Source organism: Psittacula echo, assembly GCF_963264785.1.
Source record: "Psittacula echo genome assembly, chromosome: 30".
Lineage (NCBI taxonomy): Eukaryota > Metazoa > Chordata > Aves > Psittaciformes > Psittacidae > Psittacula > Psittacula echo.
In genome coordinates, this window is record NC_137765.1 from 806,558 (window position 1) to 822,317 (window position 15,760).

The window sequence follows — 15,760 nt, forward strand, 5'->3', positions numbered from 1 at the left end:
AGCCCCATAGCCCCTAATGGGACCCCAAACCCCATAGACCCCAATGGGACCCCAAACCCCATAGCCCCTAATGGGACCCCAAACCCCATAGCCCCCAATGCCCCCCCAGCCCCATAGCCCCTAATGGGACCCCAAACCCCATAGACCCCAATGGGACCCCAAACCCCATAGCCCCCAATGACCCCCAAACCCCATAGCCCCCAATGGCCCCCAAACCCCATAGCCCCCAATGGGACCCCAAACCCCATAGCCCCCAATGGGACCCCAAACCCCATAGACCCCAATGGAACCCCAAACCCCATAGCCCCCAATGCCCCCCCAGCCCCATAGCCCCCAATGGGACCCCAAACCCCATAGCGCCCAATGGGACCCCAAACCCCATAGACCCCAATGGCCCCCAAACCCCATAGCCCCCAATGGACCCCCAAACCCCATAGCCCCCAATGGGACCCCAAACCCCATAGCCCCCAATGGGACCCCAAACCCCATAGACCCCAATGGCCCCCCAAACCCCATAGCCCCCAATGGGACCCCAAACCCCATAGACCCCAATGGCCCCCAAACCCCATAGCCCCCAATGGGACCCCAAACCCCATAGCCCCCAATGGGACCCCAAACCCCATAGCCCCCAATGCCCCCCCAGCCCCATAGACCCCAATGGGACCCCAAACCCCATAGACCCCAATGGGACCCCAAACCCCATAGCCCCCAATGGGACCCCAAACCCCATAGACCCCAATGGACCCCCAAACCCCATAGCCCCCAATGGGACCCCAAACCCCATAGCCCGCAATGGGACCCCAAACCCCATAGCCCGCAATGGGACCCCAAACCCCATAGCCCCCAATGGACCCCAAACCCCATAGCCCGCAATGGGACCCCAAACCCCATAGCCCCCAATGGGACCCCAAACCCCGTAGCCCGCAATGGGACCCCAAACCCCATAGCCCACAATGGGACCCCCAGCCCCATAGACCCCAATGGGACCCCAAACCCCATAGCACCCAATGGGACCCCAAACCCCATAGACCCCAATGGGACCCCAAACCCCATAGCCCCCAATGGCCCCCAAACCCCATAGCCCCCAATGGGACCCCAAACCCCATAGCCCGCAATGGGACTCCAAACCCCATAGCCCCCAATGGGACCCCAAACCCCATAGCCCGCAATGGGACTCCAAACCCCATAGCCCCCAATGAGACCCCAAACCCCATAGCCCGCAATGGGACCCCAAACCCCATAGCCCCCAATGGGACCCCAAACCCCATAGCCCGCAATGGGACCCCAAACCCCATAGCCCCCAATGAGACCCCAAACCCCATAGCCCGCAATGGGACCCCAAACCCCATAGCCCGCAATGGGACCCCAAACCCCATAGCCCCCAATGGACCCCAAACCCCATAGCCCGCAATGGGACCCCAAACCCCATAGCCCGCAATGGGACCCCCAGCCCCATAGACCCCAATGGGACCCCAAACCCCATAGCCCCCAAAGGGACCCCAAACCCCATAACCCCCAATGGGCCCCCAAACCCCATAGACCCCAATGGGACCCCAAACCCCATAGCCCCCAATGGGACCCCAAACCCCATAGACCCCAATGGGACCCCAAACCCCATAGCCCCCAATGGGCCCCCAAACCCCATAGCCCCCAATGGGCCCCCAAACCCCATAGCCCCCAATGCCCCCCCAGCCCCATAGCCCCCAATGGGACCCCAAACCCCATAGCCCGCAATGGGACCCCAAGGATATCCGTTGCTGTCGCGGACGCTGCCCAGCGCCTCCCGCTCCCTCCGCAGCTCCTCCCGCAGGTCCCGCAGCCGCTGCCGCCCGCGCTGCACCGCGGCCTCGCGCCCCACCAGGCCCCGCGCCACGCTCTCCTCGGCGGCCCGCAGCTCTGCGGGCAGTGGGGCTGCTATGGGGCTATGGGGCTATGGGGCTATGGGGGCTATGGGGGCTATGGGGGCTATGGGGCTATGGGGTGCTATGGGGGCTATGGGGGCTATGGGGGCTATGGGGGGCTATGGGGCTATGGAGGGCTATGGGGGCTATGGGGGCTATGGGGGCTATGGGGGCTATGGGGGCTATGGGGGCTATGGGGCTATGGGGTTATGGGGGCTATGGGGGCTATGGGGCTATGGGGCTATGGAGGGCTATGGGGGCTATGGGGGCTATGGGGGCTATGGGGGCTATGGGGGCTATGGGGCTATGGGGGTTATGGGGGCTATGGGGGCTATGGGGCTATGGGGGCTATGGGGGCTATGGGGTGCTATGGGGGCTATGGGGGCTATGGGGTGCTATGGGGGCTATGGGATGCTATGGGGGCTATGGGGGCTATGGGATGCTATGGGGTCTATGGGGGCTATGGGGTGCTATGGGGGCTATAGGGGCTATGGGGGCTATGGGGTGCTATGGGGCTATGGGGTGCTATGGGGGCTATGGTGGCTATGGGGGCTATAGGGACTATGGGATGCTATGGGGGCTATAGGGTGCTATGGGTGCTATAGGTGCTATGAAGTGCCATAGAGTGCTATGAGTGCTATAGGATGCTATGGGCACTACAGGATGCTATAGGGTGCTACAGGTGCTATAGGCGCTATAGGATGCTATAGGTGATATAGGGTGCTATAGGTACTATAAGATGCTATAGGCGCTATAGGCGCTATAGGCGCTCTCTGAAGCAGGGGACAAGGCGGGTACCTGTGTCCATGCGGGTCGCTATAGGGTGCTACAGACGCTATAGGCACTATAGGATGCTATAGGATGCTATAGGCGCTATAGGCGCTCTCTGAAGCAGGGGACAAGGCGGGTACCTGTGTCCATGCGGGTCGCCCCAGCCTGCGCCGCCAGGAGCCCGTTGTCCCCCCGCGCCTGCAGTTCCAGGCCCTGCCGCAGGAGGGCGGCGGCGCGCTCCGACAGCATCAGCTTCCCCAGCTCCGCGCTCAGCTCCTCCAGCTCCGCCAGCTCCTGCAGCGGCCTGGCCACCATGGCTGCGGGGTACCGGGGGTAAGGGGGCGGCACAACGGGACCCCGAGCCCCGGTCTCCGTCATGGAAAGGAGCGAACCGGACCCTGCGCCGCCGCCGCCGCCGCCGCCGCCATTACCTCCGCTCCGGTTTGAACTGCGCGGGGCTGCACGGAGCATGCGCAGCCGGAAGAGGAAGGCGAGCCGCCGTGGGGCCGCTCTGGTCCGCTTGGAGGACTTAGGGAGGGAGTCTCTATGGTGTGCGGAGGGGCGGAGAGCGACGTGTGGAGGGAATGGTCCCGATCCATCAAACGCATCCCTGTCCATCCCGATCCATTAAATCCATCCCTGTCCATCCCGATCCATCAAATCCATCCCTTTCCAACCCGATCCATTAAATCCATCCCTGTCCATCCCAATCCATCAAATGCATCCCTGTCCGTCCCGATCCATTAAATCTATCCCTTTCCAACCCGATTCATTAAATCCATCCCTGTCCATCCCGGTCCATTATTGACCATCCCAGTCCTCCCTGTCTATCCCTGTCCATCCCACTCCATCAGTGCCACCCCCCCTGTCCCCCAAGCCCCTTCCGATGGCATCAAGCACCAAGTGCCCCCCCCAGGTGACACCAGGACATCCCATAAGCACCAGGGTGTTTAATGCCCTCCCCATTGCCGCCGATGGGCTCCACGCTGTCACTTCCCAGCCGGGGGACACCGCTCCCCGCAGCGGGGACATCGGGAACGGGGGATCCTGCTCTTCCCAGGGATGTTCCAGCACCGCCAGCACCGCACCCGGTACCTCCTGTACCTGGGGGACACCTCAGGGTGAGAGCAGGGTCCCTATCCCATCCCCATCCCATCATCATCCCATCCCCATCCCATCATCATCCCATCCCCATCCCATCATCATCCCATCCCCATCCCATCATCATCCCATCCCCATCCCATCATCATCCCATCCCCATCCCATCATCATCCCATCCCCATCCCATCATCATCCCATCCCTATCCCATCATCATCCCATCCCCATCCCATCATCATCCCATCCCCATCCCATCTCCATCCCCACCCCGTTCCCATCCCATTCCCATCCCATCATCATCTCCATCCCTATCCCAATCCCATCCCCACCCCATGCCCATCCCATTGAATATCACCCCATCCCCATACCACATCATCCCATCCCCATCCCCATCCCATCCCCAGCCCATTCCCATTGCATTGAATATCATCCCATCCCCATCCCGTCTCATCCCATTCCCATCCCATCATCATTCCCATCCCTATCCCAATCCCATCCCCACCCCATCCCATCCAATATCATCCAATTCCCATCCCATATCACCCCATTCCCATCCCATCATCATCCCCATCCCATCCCATCCCCATCCCTACCGGATGCCGCAGGCATTGCACAGCGGGGTCCCATCCTCCGCCGCCCTCCAGAGCAGGGTCCGCCGTGTCCCGCAGGAGGCGCAGCGCCTGCTCCCTATGGGGGACCCGCGGCTTCAGCCCCGACCCCATCCATGCCAGGACCCCCCCATCCCAAACCCCCCCCCCCCCAAAGCCTTACCGGGGCCAACGGGACCGCTCCTCTCCGAGCCGCTCTCCCCGGCCCAGGGGCCGCTCCGCTTGGGAGCCCTGCGGGAAACGGGGTTCAGGGGGGACCCCAAAGCCTCCATCCGGGATGGGGACCCTCCAATAGGGACCATCAGGGAAGGGGGAAGAGGAGGCAGTGGCCCAGGGGGTACCCAAAGGTGCATCCGGACAGACGGGGTCGGGGTGCTCCGGGGGTACCCAAAGTGCATCCGGACAGACGGGGTCGGGGTGCTCCGGGGGTACCCAAGGTGCATCCGGACAGACGGGGTCGGGGTGCTCCGGGGGTACCCAAGGTGCATCCGGACAGACGGGGTCGGGGTGCTCCGGGGGTACCCAAAGTGCATCCGGACACAGGACCCGACCGCAGGGATGCAGCCAAACCCCCTGTGGATAACGGGGACGGAGCCACCCCGAGCGCATCCGGATGCCCGGTACCTGCCGCCGCGGGCGGTGATGAGGAGCCCGCAGCCCTCAGCGCTGCTGCTCCGCAGGTCCAAGCGCATCCTCAGGGTCACCCCCCGGAACCGGGGGTCCCCGGGCCCGGCCCCTCGCTGGGGCTCCGCTTGTTTGCGCCTCCCGGTGCCGCCGTTACCGGTCAAGCGCTGGCACTGGAGGCTGATGAGGCTGAGAGCATCGGGGCTGCGGGGGGGCACCGGGACCGCGCTGCGCTGCTCCGGGGCCGGGGGGCCGGAGGCGCGATGGGAGGCGCGGGGGGGGGCAGAAGCCGCACGGTTTCCTGCAGGAACGTGAGACCCCCCCCGGGGCTCCAGGGAGCGGGGGGGGGCTCCAGGAGCCCGCTGCTGCCCCGGGGGGTGCTGTTAGGGCAGGGGGAGCGGGGGTTAAACCCATTGCTTCGCCCCATAGGGCTGAGCCGGGCCCGGTGCCCCTCCCCGGTCCGGTTCTTCCCCCCCCGCAATGGGGCATTGGCAGCCCGGTGCTACCGGATCCCTCCCCATGGGACCCACCCGGTGCTACCGGATCCCTCCCTATGGGACCCTCCCGGTGCTCCCGGATCCCTCCCTATGGGACCCTCCCGGTGCTACCGGATCCCTCCCTATGGGACCCTCCCGGTGCTCCCGGATCCCTCCCCATGGGACCCTCCCGGTGCTCCCGGATCCCTCCCTATGGGACCCTCCCGGTGCTACCGGATCCCTCCCTATGGGACCCTCCCGGTGCTACCGGATCCCTCCCCATGGGACCCTCCCGGTGCTCCCGGATCCCTCCCCATGGGACCCTCCCGGTGCTACCGGATCCCTCCCCATGGGACCCACCCGGTGCTACCGGATCCCTCCCCATGGGACCCTCCCGGTGCTCCCAGACCCCTCCTCATAGAATCCTCCCGGTGCTACCGGATCCTCCTTCCCGATGGGACCCTCCCTGTGTTACCGGATCCCTCTCAATGGGACCCTCCCGGTGCTCCGGTTCCCACCCCTGGGCAGCCGCTTCCACCGCGGGTTCGGGTCCGGGTCCGGGTCCGGGTTCGGGTTCGGGTCCGGGTTCGGGTTCGGGTCCGGGTTCGGGTCCGGGTTCGAGGCACAGCAGCCGCTGGAGCACGGAGAAGTCCGGGCTCTGCCCCTCCAGGAACAGCGGCTCCATCCCCGGGCTCAGCCCCGGCCCGGCCCCGTTAAATGGGCTCCAGCTGCGAAGGGGCGGGACCCCCCCTCCGCAGGGGGATGGAGGGAGACGGGATGGGGCCGGGACCCCCCCAGAGAACGGGGCCCCCCCCTTCTACAGCGCGTAAAGAACCCAAACCCCAGAGACAGACCCCAAACACGGCTCCAATGGCATTTATTATCCATGATCCCAAAGGAGGGGGGGGGGACACCAACACCGCCTCGTGTGACCCCCCCCGGGGCTCTGTTGGTCCCCCCCATCACAGTCACCATCTCCAGCATCCCAACGGGGCCGTATCCAGCTTGGTTCATCCTTTGGGGGGGGGGGGGGGGGTCCATCCATAAGGGGTTCCCCCCCCCCCCCCGCTGTCAATGGGGCTTTGGGACGTGCCCATCCACATAGAAGTTGCGGGTGAGGCGGGGGAGCACGAAGCGAGCCCCCTCCAGCGCGGGGGTCAGCAGGATCTGACAGCCCAGGCGCGAGTTCTCCTGCAGCAGCGGAGCCTGGTCCAGGAGGTCCTCTTCCCTATGGGGGGGGGGGGGGGCACACACAGGACCCCCCCATGGTTGATGTGGGGGGGTTATGGGGCTGGACTGGGGGGAAGAAGGGGGGGTCCCCCCCCATGGTCGGTTTGGGGTTGGATTGGGGGGAGAACGAGGGTGGGGATGGGGCCCCATGGAGGGGGTCAATGAGGTCCTTGGGGGGGGGGGGGGGGGGGCACAGGGGTGTCTGTGGGGGGGGCTTTGGGCTCATTGGGGGGGTCTGTGGGGATCAATGGGGATGGGGGGGGGGAGCCGTTACCGCTCATCGGGGGCCGGGATCTGGTCGAAGTGGGGAGCGCTGACATAGACGTGACACGTGGAGCAGGCCAGGGAGGCCTCGCAGGCGCCTGCCGGACCCCCCCATAGATCAGCACCGGGACCCCCCCCTAGGATCAGCACCGGGACCCCCCCCTAGGATCAGCACCGGGATCCCCCCGTTATCAGCACCGGGACCCCCCCTAGGATCAGCACCGGGATCCCCCCGTTATCAGCACCGGGATCCCCCCGTTATCAGCACCGGGACCCCCCCATAGATCAGCATCGGGATCCCCCCGTTATCAGCACCGGGATCCCCCCGTTATCAGCACCGGGACCCCCCCATAGATCAGCACCGGGATCCCCCTGTTATCAGCACCGGGACTCCCCCATAGATCAGCACCGGGATCCCCCCGTTATCAGCACCGGGACCCCCCATAGATCAGCACCGGGACCCCCCCATAGATCAGCACCGGGATCCCCCTGTTATCAGCACCGGGACTCCCCCATAGATCAGCACCGGGATCCCCCCGTTATCAGCACCGGGACCCCCCCATAGATCAGCACCGGGATCCCCCCGTTATCAGCACCGGGATCCCCCCGTTATCAGCACCGGGACCCCCCCATAGATCAGCACCGGGATCCCCCCGTTATCAGCACCGGGACCCCCCCCAGGATCAGCACCGGGATCCCCCCGTTATCAGCACCGGGCCCGCCCCGCCGGTGCCGGTACCGACCCTCCAGCTCCAGCCCGTTCCGCTGCGCCAAGTGCAAGACGTTGTCGCCGACGCGGCCCCGCACCGGGACCTCCCGCCCCGTCCGGTCAACGAAGACGACGTTCACGCTTAGGGGGGGGTCAGCACCGGGGTCCCCCCCTCCATTGCCGGTACCAGGCCCCGGTACCCACGTGGCGCCCTCGGTGCTGCTGCTCAGCCCCCGCACCGCTCCCCGCAGCAGCCGCTGCGTTACCACCATGGAGGCCGCCATGATGGGCCGCACGTGACCGCGCAGTGGGCGGGGCCAGGGGAGGCAGACGCGCAGGTCCTAGCGCCCGCCGTAGGGACTGCGGCTCCTATGGATGCGTCCTCTATAGGGACCACAGGCAGGGGACCCCCAGTATAGGGGCAGCGGGGTGGGACCCCAATATAGGGTGTGCATGGAGGGGACCCCCAGTATAGGGGAATATAGAGGGGACACCCAATAAAAGGAGAGCATTGGGGGGAACCCCACTATAGGGGGAGCATGGGGGGCCCCCCAACATAGGGTGGGCGTGGGGAGGTCCCAACATATGGGGGGCATGGGGGGGTACGAAACAACCCCTTTGCATGGGGCACCAGGACACTGTAATGGCTGGGGGGGGGCCACACAGCACAGGGATAGGGGAGCCCCCCCCCCCCAGCGGGAAAGGGGGAAATTCCCAAGAAACGAGGCCAATCCAAAGGGAATTAAAGAAAAAGGCAACTTTTAATCCCTAAATCCCCGAAATCCCACCCAAAAATACCCCCACCCCCCACCCCCCCGTGGGTGACATGGGAACAAAGAGGGGGGGGTCCCGTGGGTGTCCCCCCCCTTCCCTTTATTACCCCCAAGCAGTGGGTTAAGGCAGGGACACACAAAGCTCCCAGGTACTGCTTGGGGATGATGATGATGATGATGATGGAGGGGACCCCCCTTTAGGGGACTGGGATGGGGGGGGTCCTATATTTGCCCCCCCCAACCCTAACCCAAAAGGCCTAAACGAACCCGAAAAGCAGGGAAAAGCAGCCCCTGTTTGTATAGGATTTAATGGGGGGGGGGGAGGCGCTAAAATATCCTCTTCCTCTTCAGATAGGAGTCAGCGTAGTGCCCCCCCAGGCCCTGGGAATGCTGCCCCACGTAGCAGCCCTTGGGGCTGGGCTCCAGGGGGGGCAGGAGCTGGGAGAAGCTGCGTTTCTGCCCCCCCCCCGGGCTCTGCAAGGCAAAGAGAAAAGGGGGGGGGGTGTCAATAGAGGGGGTGATGAAAGGGGGGGGTGATGGGGTTGGGGGGGGGGGGGGATGTACCTTTGCTTGGCTGGGGGGGCCAAGGGGAGGACGGTGTCTGTGGGGCCGGAGGGAGGCAGCCGGAGGGCCTAGGGGGGATAAAGGGGGGTTAAGGAAGGGGGGGACCCTGTTATGGGGGGGGTAGAAGGGGGGGGTAGAAAGGGGGGGGTAGAAAGGGGGGGGTAGAAAGGGGGGGGTAGAAAGGGGGGGGTAGAAAGGGGGGGTAGAAAGGGGGGGGTAGAAAGGGGGGGGTAAAAGGGGGGGGTAGAAAGGGGGGTAGAAAGGGGGGGTAGAAAGGGGGGGTAGAAAGGGGGGGTAGAAAGGGGGGGTAGAAAGGGGGGGGTAGAAAGGGGGGGGTAGAAAGGGGGGGGTAGAAAGGGGGGGGTAGAAAGGGGGGGGTAGAAGGGGGGGGTAGAAGGGGGGGTAGAAAGGGGGGGTAGAAAGGGGGGGTAGAAAGGGGGGGGTAGAAAGGGGGGGTAGAAAGGGGGGGTAGAAAGGGGGGGTAGAAAGGGGGGGGGATAAAGAAGGGGGGGATAAAGAAGGGGGGGGATAAAGAAGGGGGGGGATAAAGAAGGGGGGGGATAAAGAAGGGGGGGGATAAAGAAGGGGGGGGATAAAGAAGGGGGAGGATAAAGAAGGGGGGGATAAAGAAGGGGGGGATAAAGAAGGGGGGGATAAAGAAGGGGGGGGATAAAGAAGGGGGGGGATAAAGAAGGGGGGGGATAAAAGAAGGGGGGGATAAAGAAGGGGGGCATAAAGAAGGGGGGGGACAAGGGGGGGCTCTCACCTTAATGTGGCTCTGCTTGAGCCCGGCCTGGAGGCCACTGGTGAAGTAGGAAGTGGGGGAGCCTGAGTAAAAGAGGGGCAGGGTGGGGGGGGCGCCCCCCCCGCGCTCCAGCCCTGGCGAGGAAGGGAGCTGGGAAGGGAAGGGGATGAGTGAGGATGGGCACCCCCATATCCAGGGGGGGAGCCCCCATTTCCCACTAACCCCCCCCCCATAACATGCTTGGAGTGGGGGGGGGACCTTACCTTGGTCCTGCTGTGCCCAAACCCCCCCAGGATGGCTCCAGCCTGGTCCCGTGCCTGGGGGTAAATCCGGGATCCCAAATCCTTCCCATATGGATAAAGGGGGTTAAAATGGGGGGGGGGGGGGGGTGTTTTACCCCAACACCCCCCCCCCATTAACCCCCCCCCTTTTACCGGTTGGCAATCAAAGGTGAAGGCATCTGTGGGCAGGGGGGGCTGTGGGAGCCGGGCTTTGGAGCTGCCCCCCAAGCCCCCCCCCGTGCTCAGGTTCAAGCCTTTGGTGGCAGCCCCTGGAAAAGGCCAAACCGGGATAGAAAAAGGCGGAATCCATGGAAAAAAAGGGGGAATTCCAGGACGGGAATTGGGGGGGGGGGGGGGGGGGGGGCGCTCACCTCCTAAGCTGGGCGGTGGCAGGAAGCTGGGCAGGTTCAAGTAGGGATTTAGGGGGATCTTGATGTCTTTGGGGGGGTCCCCCAAGAGGGAAACCTGTGGGGGGGATAATGGGGGGGTCCAATGGGTGCTGGGGGGGGGGGTGTTTGGGTGCTGCTGGAGCAGGATCGGGCCCCCCCCCCCCCCAGTTCCTTACCCCGGCTCCGCTCTCGCTCGGCTTCGGCTTCTGGAGGCCCCCAAGGACGGAGCCCAGCAGGGCCGGGGGGAGCCCCTGCAGGGCCTGGGGGGGGGCAGGAGCAGGTGGGGGGGGGGGCGGCAGCTGCGGGCCCAGGAGCCCCCCCCCTTCCCGCTCCAAGCCCACCGGAGGCGGGAAAGCAGCGACGGGAATGGGGGCCCGGCCCGGCGGCCCCTCGGCACCTGGGGGAGAGGAGGGATGGCAGCGGGATCCATCCCCATCCCATGGGATAACGGGGAGGGAAATGGGAGGGATGGCAGCGGGATCCATCCCCATCCCATGGGATAACGGGGAGGGAAATGGGAGGGATGGCAGCGGGATCCATCCCCATCCCATGGGATAACGGGGAGGGAAATGGGAGGGATGGCAGCGGGATCCATCCCCATCCCATGGGATATCCTGCTCTTACCGGAGGGGAGCTCGGAGAGGATGGGGCCCGGGGGCTGAGCTGGAGCCAGGGCACTGCGGGGCCGAGAGCTCAGCGGTGGCTCCCCCAGGATTCCCGGTCTCTATTAGGGATAATGGGAGTTATCCGGGATCGTGGAAGCGGCCTGGAAGCTGGGCATTGGCACCGCAAGGGTCGGGAATGCCGTGTTCCAACCCCGCCTGCCCTTTACATGGAGAAACTCTTCCCAGTATCCATCTAACCCCACCCGGAGCAGCTTGAGGCCATTCCCTTGTCCTATCCCTTGGGATCGGAGCCCAGCTCCATCCTCTTGCCACCGAGCTCTAATGTCCTTCTCCATCTAAACCCCCCCCATTCCCATCACGCTTGTCCTAGGAGGCATTCCCAGCTCCGCCATTCCCGGGAGCCTTCCCTGTGTGTAAGGATGGGCAGGGAAAGCGGGAAGGCCGGGATGCGGCACCATTCCCGGTTACCTGCTGGCTCTGGTGCTGCAGCAGCAGCTGGAGGAGCGCGGTGGCGAGGGCCGGGTTGCTCACCAAGGGCACAGAGGGAGCAGCTCCCAGGATCCCTGCGGTGGGGAACATTCCAGAGGCATGGAATTGCCTCCAAGGCAGCAGAGCTCCCTGGGGGTCCCCTTTTCCTTACCCTGCTTCCCGGGGTGCAGCAGCGGAGCCAGGAGGAGCTGGAGGGAAGCGGGATTGCCCAGGCTGCTCAGGATCTGCAGGAGGCTGGGCTCCGGGAGCAGCCCCTTGCCACGGTTCAGGGCCTTGGGAATACAGGGAACGTGAGGCAACATTCCTGCGGCATTCCCGCCTGGAAAGGGGCAGGGGGAAGGCAAAGGGGCAGGGGGAAGGCAAAGGGGCAGGGGGAAGGCAAAGGGGCAGGGGGAAGGCAAAGGGGCAGGGGGAAGGCAAAGGGGCAGGGGGAAGGCAAAGGGGCAGGGGGAAGGCAAAGGGGCAGGGGGAAGGCAAAGGGGCAGGGGGAAGGCAAAGGGGCAGGGGGAAGGCAAAGGGGCAGGGGGAAGGCAAAGGGGCAGGGGGAAGGCAAAGGGGCAGGGGGAAGGCAAAGGGGCAGGGGGAAGGCAAAGGGGCAGGGGGAAGGCAAAGGGGCAGGGGGAAGGCAAAGGGGCAGGGGGAAGGCAAAGGGGCACGGGGAAGGCAAAGGGGCACGGGGAAGGCAAAGGGGCACGGGGAAGGCAAAGGGGCACGGGGAAGGCAAAGGGGCACGGGGAAGGCAAAGGGGCACGGGGAAGGCAAAGGGGCACGGGGAAGGCAAAGGGGCACGGGGAAGGCAAAGGGGCACGGGGAAGGCAAAGGGGCACGGGGAAGGCAAAGGGGCACGGGGAAGGCAAAGGGGCAGGGGGAAGGCAAAGGGGCACGGGGAAGGCAAAGGGGCACGGGGAAGGCAAAGGGGCACGGGGAAGGCAAAGGGGCACGGGGAAGGCAAAGGGGCACGGGGAAGGCAAAGGGGCACGGGGAAGGCAAAGGGGCAGGGGGAAGGCAAAGGGGCACGGGGAAGGCAAAGGGGCAGGGGGAAGGCAAAGGGGCACGGGGAAGGCAAAGGGGCACGGGGAAGGCAAAGGGGCACGGGGAAGGCAAAGGGGCACGGGGAAGGCAAAGGGGCACGGGGAAGGCAAAGGGGCAGGGGGAAGGCAAAGGGGCACGGGGAAGGCAAAGGGGCACGGGGAAGGCAAAGGGGCACGGGGAAGGCAAAGGGGCAGGGGGAAGGCAAAGGGGCACGGGGAAGGCAAAGGGGCAGGGGGAAGGCAAAGGGGCACGGGGAAGGCAAAGGGGCACGGGGAAGGCAAAGGGGCACGGGGAAGGCAAAGGGGCACGGGGAAGGCAAAGGGGCAGGGGGAAGGCAAAGGGGCACGGGGAAGGCAAAGGGGCACGGGGAAGGCAAAGGGGCAGGGGGAAGGCAAAGGGGCACGGGGAAGGCAAAGGGGCACGGGGAAGGCAAAGGGGCACGGGGAAGGCAAAGGGGCACGGGGAAGGCAAAGGGGCACGGGGAAGGCAAAGGGGCACGGGGAAGGCAAAGGGGCACGGGGAAGGCAAAGGGGCACGGGGAAGGCAAAGGGGCACGGGGAAGGCAAAGGGGCACGGGGAAGGCAAAGGGGCACGGGGAAGGCAAAGGGGCACGGGGAAGGCAAAGGGGCACGGGGAAGGCAAAGGGGCACGGGGAAGGCAAAGGGGCACGGGGAAGGCAAAGGGGCACGGGGAAGGCAAAGGGGCAGGGGGAAGGCAAAGGGGCACGGGGAAGGCAAAGGGGCACGGGGAAGGCAAAGGGGCACGGGGAAGGCAAAGGGGCACGGGGAAGGCAAAGGGGCAGGGGGAAGGCAAAGGGGCACGGGGAAGGCAAAGGGGCACGGGGAAGGCAAAGGGGCACGGGGAAGGCAAAGGGGCACGGGGAAGGCAAAGGGGCACGGGGAAGGCAAAGGGGCACGGGGAAGGCAAAGGGGCACGGGGAAGGCAAAGGGGCACGGGGAAGGCAAAGGGGCACGGGGAAGGCAAAGGGGCAGAGGGAAGCAGGGGCCCACCATTGCCTGCGCCGCTGTCAGTGCCGCCAGCATGCTGCGCCCGGGAGGCCCGGGAGCGCAGAAGGAGACCCGGACGTGATTCCCGGCGAGTGGAAATCCATCGGTGGCCTCTTGCACCAGCTCCGCCAGCTCCGGGGACTCGTATTCCAGCACCGCAAAGCCCTTGAGCTGCCCGTCCTGCCCGTAGGCCAGCTGGGAAGAGCAGGGAATCAGCAGGGAAGACGCCAATGGCCAGCCCCATTCCCAAGGCAGTTCCCAGCTCACCTGGCAGAAAGCGGGAGCGCCGGCGGCCGAGAAGACGCGGCGCAGCTCTTCCAGGTCGGAATAGCTGTGGGGCAGCTTATCCACACACAGGCACTTGGAATGGAGCAGCTCCGGCGTCAAGTGGTTGGCATCCATCCAGTGCACGTAGAGGGTGCGGGTGCCCAGCGGCTTCCCGAGCAGCTCCAGCTTGGCCCGGGCCGCCGCGTCCTTCTTCATGTACTCCACGAAGCCGTAGCCTTTGGAATGGCCGGTTGTGGGGTTGTAGACCAGGAAGCAGCGCTCCAGGTTGCCGAAGGGGCGGACGAGCTCCTCGAACTGCTGCTGGCTGAGCAGGCGCGGGAGGTTGGCGATGCAGAGCAGAGCGTCCGCGGACTGGAGCTGCACCGAGAGCTCCCGCTCGCGCAGGCGGCTCCGGTGGAGCTTGGCGATGGCCGCTTCCGCCTGGTCCCGGTTGAGGAGCGTGACGAAGGCTGCGGGCCAAGAGCGGGGAAAAGGCGGGATGGAGGGGGCAAAGGGGCTCCGCTGCCATAGGGGAAGCGTCTCCATTCAAGGCAGCCCAGTATCCCGTAGGGAAAAGGGGGGGAAAGCTGGAGCTGGGCTGCAAGGGAATCACTGTGGGATAAGGGGGGACTGAGGCGACCAAGAGGGGAAAAGCAGCAAGGAACGGTTGGGAAGGAGCTTGGGAGCATCCAGGTCCAAGCTCCTGCTCCAGGCAGGGATACCTCACATTAGAGCATCCAAAGCGCCTCCATTGAGCCCATCCCAGTATCCCAGCACCCTCACAGGGAAAAGCTTCCCTGTATCCATCCCGAACTTCCCATTTTTAACCCCTTGTCCTATCCCTATCAAAGGCCCCCCTCCACATCCCTGCTCCAACAGGAGGACACCGGAGCTGGAGGCAGCATCCAAGCAGGCTCCCGGCAGTGCATCCCAAGGCCGTGGCCATGGATTCGGGATCGGGATCGGGATACTCACCGGTCCCTTTGCACTTATCCACGAAGCAATACTTGAGCTTGTAGTCACTGAGCAGGTCATGGACTTCCTAAGGGAACGGGAAGGAAGGGATCACCGGAAGGGAAAAGCGGCTTCTTCCCAGCCCATCCCTATGGAGCATCCCGTAACAGGGATAAGGGAACCCCCAGGCCTCATTGGCCCCACTTGGCCGCTCCTCCTCCCGCTTGAACCGCTTCAACCGGTCGCACTTTACCCTCCGGGCGATGGATAAGGGGGAAAGGGGAAGGGAACGGCGGGAAGGACGCGGCCCTGCTCCCGCTATTCCCACGGGATAAAGGGAAGGAGCTAAAGGGGCCCCAACGGATCCCGGTACCTGGTTGCTGACGTCCGCCGGCAGGCCCCGGATCAGCAGCTTCCGGCGGTTCCGGAACTGCCGGGCGCTGCGGGCCAAGCGGCTCCGCACCTCGGCCGGGTCCAGCGGCGGCAGCTCCTCCTCCGGGGCCCGGCCCAGCCCGCGGCCCAGCTCCGGTACCGAGGCCTCCGGGCCCGGCGCCGTTAGGGACAACGCCGCCGCCATCTTGGGCCCTCGCCGCCTGCGGAGCGCCGCTAAGACGGCGCCGTCTCATTGGTCCCACCCGCCGCGGCGCGGAGTGTTCGAGGTGGGGATTGGGCAAGAGCGAAACAACCAAGCCGGGAGCATCGGTGCTCGCTATTGGACGGAGACGGCTTTTTATTTACCGTTCCGCGCTCTGATTGGACAGGAGGCGGCGAGCCCGGCGCCCTGATTGGACGATTACCACGCACTGATTTGAGGGTTCGCAAAGGAACCCCCAACCCTGCCGCCCTATAACCCCCATAGAGACCCCCCCATACGGGTTCCTGACCCCCCCCCCGCCCTATAGGGCCCCCGAGCCCCGCTATAGGCCCCCACAGACCCCCCCAGGAGGCCAT

General features: G+C 65.3%; 4 protein-coding genes across 6 annotated transcripts in view; all 4 read right to left on the minus strand.

Moving 5' to 3' along the window:
• LOC308231085 (uncharacterized protein) overlaps window positions 1-3,481 on the minus strand; it is a gene marked incomplete at its 3' end in the record, with an annotated part of 5,352 nt that extends 1,871 nt beyond the window's left edge. The window contains exons 1-3 of the mRNA XM_080636196.1: window positions 3,104-3,481; window positions 2,813-2,989; window positions 1,741-1,896 (exon numbers count right to left, since the gene is read on the minus strand). Of these exons, the coding sequence (XP_080492322.1) occupies window positions 1,741-1,896; window positions 2,813-2,989; window positions 3,104-3,290 (520 nt within the window). The 5' untranslated portion in view covers window positions 3,291-3,481. The remainder of the gene's footprint in view (window positions 1-1,740; window positions 1,897-2,812; window positions 2,990-3,103) is intronic.
• Window positions 3,482-3,638: 157 nt separating this feature from the next.
• ZGLP1 (zinc finger GATA like protein 1) lies at window positions 3,639-6,285 on the minus strand. Its single transcript, XM_080636197.1, has 4 exons — window positions 5,904-6,285; window positions 4,543-5,383; window positions 4,365-4,458; window positions 3,639-3,776 (listed from the first exon to the last, which is right to left on the minus strand). The coding sequence occupies exons 1-4, from the start codon at window positions 6,162-6,164 to the stop codon at window positions 3,662-3,664; spliced, it is 1,311 nt and encodes a 436-aa protein (XP_080492323.1). The 5' UTR covers window positions 6,165-6,285; the 3' UTR covers window positions 3,639-3,661.
• A 28-nt stretch (window positions 6,286-6,313) lies between these two features.
• On the minus strand, window positions 6,314-7,982 carry FDX2 (ferredoxin 2). The gene is made up of 3 exons (XM_080636261.1): window positions 7,717-7,982; window positions 6,984-7,071; window positions 6,314-6,707 (listed from the first exon to the last, which is right to left on the minus strand). Exons 1-3 carry the CDS (start codon window positions 7,964-7,966, stop codon window positions 6,551-6,553), a joined length of 495 nt encoding a protein of 164 aa, XP_080492387.1. The 5' UTR covers window positions 7,967-7,982; the 3' UTR covers window positions 6,314-6,550.
• Window positions 7,983-8,499: 517 nt separating this feature from the next.
• Window positions 8,500-15,616, minus strand: RAVER1 (ribonucleoprotein, PTB binding 1). 3 transcript variants are annotated; one of them, XM_080636234.1, is made up of 14 exons: window positions 15,183-15,616; window positions 14,831-14,897; window positions 13,856-14,325; window positions 13,592-13,783; window positions 11,701-11,821; window positions 11,529-11,623; window positions 11,059-11,158; window positions 10,611-10,831; window positions 10,417-10,510; window positions 10,199-10,314; window positions 10,028-10,108; window positions 9,786-9,914; window positions 9,020-9,087; window positions 8,500-8,929 (listed from the first exon to the last, which is right to left on the minus strand). In XM_080636234.1, exons 1-14 carry the CDS (start codon window positions 15,384-15,386, stop codon window positions 8,803-8,805), a joined length of 2,085 nt encoding a protein of 694 aa, XP_080492360.1. In that variant the 5' UTR covers window positions 15,387-15,616; the 3' UTR covers window positions 8,500-8,802. The 3 variants fall into 3 exon arrangements, with proteins under 3 accessions (XP_080492360.1, XP_080492361.1, XP_080492359.1); XM_080636235.1 differs by lacking the exons at window positions 10,199-10,314; window positions 10,417-10,510; XM_080636233.1 differs by lacking the exons at window positions 10,199-10,314; window positions 10,417-10,510 and having other exon boundaries at window positions 10,611-11,158.
• Window positions 15,617-15,760: the final 144 nt, after the last annotated feature.